This window comes from Buceros rhinoceros, unplaced genomic scaffold (genome assembly GCF_000710305.1).
Source record: "Buceros rhinoceros silvestris isolate BGI_N320 unplaced genomic scaffold, ASM71030v1 scaffold13918, whole genome shotgun sequence".
Lineage (NCBI taxonomy): Eukaryota > Metazoa > Chordata > Aves > Bucerotiformes > Bucerotidae > Buceros > Buceros rhinoceros.
The window spans coordinates 1,981-7,173 of record NW_010425196.1 but is presented as its reverse complement, the minus strand read 5'-3'; the positions used below and the strand labels follow the sequence as shown (position 1 = coordinate 7,173).

The 5,193-nt window shown below is 45.2% G+C and overlaps 1 protein-coding gene across 1 annotated transcript in view; it reads left to right on the top strand.

The window, feature by feature from the left end:
- The window catches only part of PPP1CB (protein phosphatase 1, catalytic subunit, beta isozyme), a 13,570-nt gene extending 13,133 nt beyond the window's left edge, over positions 1-437 (top strand). Inside the window, exon 7 of the mRNA XM_010141053.1 lies at positions 88-437. Coding sequence (XP_010139355.1) covers positions 88-192 — 105 coding nt within the window. The 3' untranslated portion in view covers positions 193-437. The remainder of the gene's footprint in view (positions 1-87) is intronic.
- Positions 438-5,193: the final 4,756 nt, after the last annotated feature.

Genomic DNA, 5,193 nt, shown 5'->3' with positions numbered 1-5,193 from the left:
GCTGAATGAGATTTCATGTTGGCTTAAGTGTGTTTGAAATGTTCTTAGTTGTCACTGACTCAAAAGACCTTCTTTATTTTCTCGAAGATATTGAAACCGTCTGAAAAGAAAGCCAAGTACCAGTATGGTGGACTGAACTCTGGGCGTCCAGTCACTCCACCTCGCACAGCTAATCCACCGAAGAAGAGGTGAAGAAAGGAATAATGTAGAAACACCACCAGATCTGACAAGGACAAAACTCCATATTACAGTATATAATAAGTGTGCACTGTAAAACCATCCAGCCATTTGACACCCTTTATGATGTCACACGTTTAACTTAAAGAGACGGGTAAAGGATCTTTGTTAATTTTTTCTAGTAGGAAGATGTGCGACACTGTATTGTAACAAGTATAGCTCCAAGTTCTAATATCCAGCATAGAGTGAAAAAAAAATTAGGAAAAAACTATTGCAACTACATATTCACACTTACCATGGTTTTTAAAGTTGACCAACATCCCAGTTAAAACTCGATGTTATAGTTAAACCAGCTGAGAGCATGATGTTCCATTTGTGTAATGTGGTCTTACTGTTGCTTGATTGCTTTTACTTTGGTTGTTTTGTAGCTAGAATGATGCGAATATGGTATCTAGTCTTATTTCCCGGCTCTCTCTCTGAAGTTCAAATAAGGAAGGGGCTTTTTACAACAACCGTTGATCTCTTATCCTCCCCCCAGCCCTCTGTTGTTCATAATAACTCCACCCAAACGCGTGCCCCAATTAATGCAGAGTTCCTGGTGCGGTAGTGATTAAAAGGCAAACTAAGTCCAGAACGCCCAGACCAGACAGCTCGTCAGCCAGCGTAAACTGGGACAGAAAAACCTGTCTTAACTTTTTAACTTAAACTGCCACCCGATGAATTTGTGCACTACACTATTTTAAATTATTGACGTTACACTGTGCTATGGCACTTCATTTAACTTAGGACAAAAATGGTATTGCCTATTAGTTGGTAACTTGATTATGATTATGTGGTACCTTGGCTTTAGTTCTATTAGCATGAAACACCTTTGGCATGCTTAGCTTCCAGGTGACTCCCTACCTGCATCAAAATTCATCTTACATAGTTCCACAGAACATGAAGATCCTCATTTGCTAAGCCTTCGCAAGCTGACATTCTTTTTCATAAGAGGGTGCGTTTAAATGGATGTTTGTCACCAGAGAGCGGGCGAGCTGACGAGTGGCGAGCCGAAAATGCGGTAGGAATGTCCAACATGGTTCCAAGGCTTATGTCACTAACAATTGTATCCTTTGGATTTTCATGATCAAATTGCATATACTATTGTATAGACTTCTGCTTCGTAGTGTACTATCGTAGCAATAATTTCTGTACATGATCAAGAGTTACGCCGAATTTCTTTTAAGATGTCTCCTTTCTAAAAGTTAACATTAATTAAATAGCAAGATACCAAACTCACAGGAGGGTAAATGAAAGGCACAGCTTTGTGATGCGTGAGGATGCAGTACTTACCAGATATAACCACAAAAGCTTTCATCGAATATTGCCGTATTTGTAAGACTCTTTGGGGGAAGGCTTCAGATTTATACCATCCTAAATGTACATCAGTAGGTGTAAAACTCTTGACTTCAGTATTGTCTTCGAAAATGTTAAATTGAGGATTCTGGTAACTTACGTTTTATGAACAGACACATTATATAATGCAAGAGATATATTGATTTCTGACACAGTGAGCAAGTTCTTTAAAATGCATTTAAGTCTCTTTTCTAATTCCATTTTGGTTTAAATGCATATTTTAAATGTAGTTTTTTCATTTAGTAAAAGTTGTCTAATTCATTTGAATGAAGTCTGACTGGTTATTTTAACATTCCTTACTGGTACTCCACAAGTGTGGCCTTTGTGCAAAAAAACGCAGAAAACCACAACAAAAAACCCCGAACAATTTACAGCATATTTATCTGTTACTGATTTATGTGGGATTGGTTTGTGGCTTTGAGCAATTGTTTAATTTACCCCACCTTGAAGCACACAGCAGTGTTCCCATACATAGAATAAAATGTAGAGGTGGATTTCTGATACTGCTCGAAGTCAGTGGTGAGAGCTGTGTAAGTGAGGGGAGCTCCAGCCTGGGACCAGGTAATCGATGTCAGGGTAAGCAAGCCTCGACGGGGTAACTTCCTGCTCTAAGCCAGTGCTTACTTGAGCTTTAGTCTTACAAGTTTTGGAAATGCTGGGTTTACCAAGTGCCAGCCTCTGTTATGAGAAGTATCATGTTACCAAACATCTGGATTAACATTTTCCTGTTTTCCTTCATTTCTGGAACAATGTCTTCTGTATGACGAAATGTCCAGGTGTAAAGCTGAGTGCTGTGTGAGTACCTGACATGCTCGCTGGTATTACAGGTGCTACGTCCAACGGCAAATGGAGTCTTCAGGCCTTCTATGTGCCTAAAGAAATAGGAAAGTCTTAGTTTATTTTATGGCTGTAGAAAGCCTGACCTGGAGGTGGTATTCTGAAGAACTGCTGTTTTTATGTAGTGGCAGTCACCTGCGAAGGGTTTGAGTGCTGGTTTGACTTCTGCGGAGCTGGGATGTCTGCTGACATCCCTCATCATCCTATATTGTGGAAAAAATACATGATTTAATAGCCTTACCCCTGCAGATAGGATGGATAGCCCATGCGAACAGCAAGTCAGCAGCAGCAGATGCATAACAACTCCCCACACCGCTTCAGCTTATGCTTAATACTGATCTTCAGTGGTTTTACTACTGTCCGTACTGGAGAAGGTAGAAAAGAGAACCTGAGTCTAATTACTCAGATTAGAGTGCACTCCTTCTTCTGTGGAAATCACTGGTGGTTAACTGCTAGTGTGTGTTTTCCACATAAGCATCTTGTCCACACACGCTTAAATGCTGCTGAATAGCACCGTGGTGGTGTGCTGGGAAGCAGCAAAGAGGATTTTCCAATGAGCCCTGAAGAGGTTTATGAAACACTGCATCATCTGAGGGATATTTTTGCAAGTTCTGCCCTCACGCCCTTTTATCCAATAGTAATACCCGTTCCTGAGAGTACAGCAGCGCATAACCTCTTGTCTAGTTCCTTTGTGGTTGACAGGCATTTTGTGGTTCCCAAACCCTTCAGAAATACCTGCTTTAATCTAAAATATTGCTGCAAGGGGTGCTTCGCTGTCTGTCTCCTGTTGATGAGAGGAGATTTCTTGGTTTACGTCACTTTTTTTGTATGTTTCATAGTGGCCACTGTTTTCTGCGGGGAATATTCATAACTGTTCACTGCTTTAAAGGAGGAAAAAAAGCATTTCCTGCAGTTGTAGTTACTGTGCTGTTCTCATACTTGGAACACTCTTGTTTAGGTAAAGTTGTTTGTACTGATCTGATCTCTTCCCCAGAAATGCTGTAGAAACAGACTCACTGAAAACACCGCCGTGGGTCATATGCCAGTGGCTTGTGTTCAGCTTGCTGTGCCTGGGCACAGCAGTCCTTGTGGCCACTCAAGTCTGCGTTGGCCTTTCTGCTTCTGACCCGATGTGATTAACTTGGATGTCCTGCTGCTGGGTGTCGCCCCGCTCCCGCGCCTCCTAAGAAGGCCGTTTGCTTTTGTCCTGCGTGCTCTGGAGAGAGGAGCTCGTTGGCACGTGTGGCATGGCCTGTGGTAGCCCAGTGCTGTATGCTGCTGTCTTGTACGTAGGTGCCTGGGAAACTCCAGTGGATGTTCCAGTTCCTCAGATGGCTGAACTGAAGGTGGCCTGTGAGAAACTCCATTTGATAGCCGGAATTTTCAGAATATGTAGATGACAGGCACAAATGTCCCTTGCGTGGCCTTTGGAGTAGAGCTCAAAGGTTAACAGCGAAGGGTACCTGCTCTGTAGAGGGTTAGGTAGATAATCGTTGTAAAAACCTGGCCTTTAACTGGGTTTTGAATTTCTTCCTGGCAAGCCGTCCGTGGCTGCTGTTTCTGGAACTTTCCTTGCCGTCAGATTTGGGGATGAAGACACGCTATACATAGCTGACAGGTAACGTTACCGCTTGGCAGAGGCGGAGCGATCCTGTCAGTAATGTATGGCGTCTGAACTTGAGTTGTGACTTGACTGGCATCTGTCTGCTTTGGAATGTACGTGAGGGTAAACACGAACATCTCGCTGCAGGTGAACCGGTGTGAGGAAAAAGCAAGGTCAAGAGAACGTGTCCTTAGGCTGGAGCAGATGACTGCAGCACGGTCATGGCTCTGTCTCCAAGTCCACATGGGCTTTAAAGAGCGTTGCATTGGGTTTTTATAATGCAGAACAGACTCGTGATGAAGTTCATGCCCACAGTCACTCTGTCAGTGGGGGAACTCGGTGACTCAGTGCCAGGCTGGGGATGTTTAGATGCACCCCTTGATGCTTTTTCTCTGCTGCTGTTTGATTGCTTCTGCTAGCTAGCAGCAGCTTTCAGCTTGCTCTCCGGGCAGCTGTGTCCTTTTTTGTCCTGGATCATCCATTGATTTCACTCGCTTTGTTCTAAGGTCGACAAAGGTTTTGGTGACAGCATCTAACCAGGTAGCTGCCTGCAACTCATGGGCGTATAACCAAGCATCCTTCTCACTGCATGTCAGATGATCAGAGCTGAAGGAACCCCAGGCCATGCTGGACTGACCAGTGGAACACCATCTGACAGTAAGTTAGTGTTGGGGCAGTAAATATGTGACCAAGCTGAGACACAGGTTTGTGGTGGTATGGATCTACCAGGTTCTCATCTGCCATGGGTTTCTGGAACTGAGAAGCAGCGGAAAGCAGCCCTGCGGAGAAGGACTAGGGAGCTCTGGTGGGTGAAAAGCTGCATGTGAGCCAACGGTGTCCTGGTCTCGTCCCCAGCAGCATGGCCGGCAGGGGGAGGGAGGGGATCCTGCCCCTCTGCTAAGCTCCAGTGAGACCCCTGCTGCAGCACTGCACAGCAGAGACACGGAGCTGCTGCTCCACAGGAGCCCCAGCAGTGCCCTGAGGGTGGAACCTCTGCTGGGAGGAGAGGGCAGAGAGCTGGGGGGTTCAGCCTGCAGCAGAGCAGGCTGCAGGGAGACCTGAGTGCAGCCTGTCAGTGCTGCAAGGGGGGGTCAGAGAGCTGGGGAGGGGCTGTTCACCAGGGGCTGTGGGGGCAGGACAAGGGTGATGGTTCCACCGACAGAGGCAGAGTCAGAGCAGAG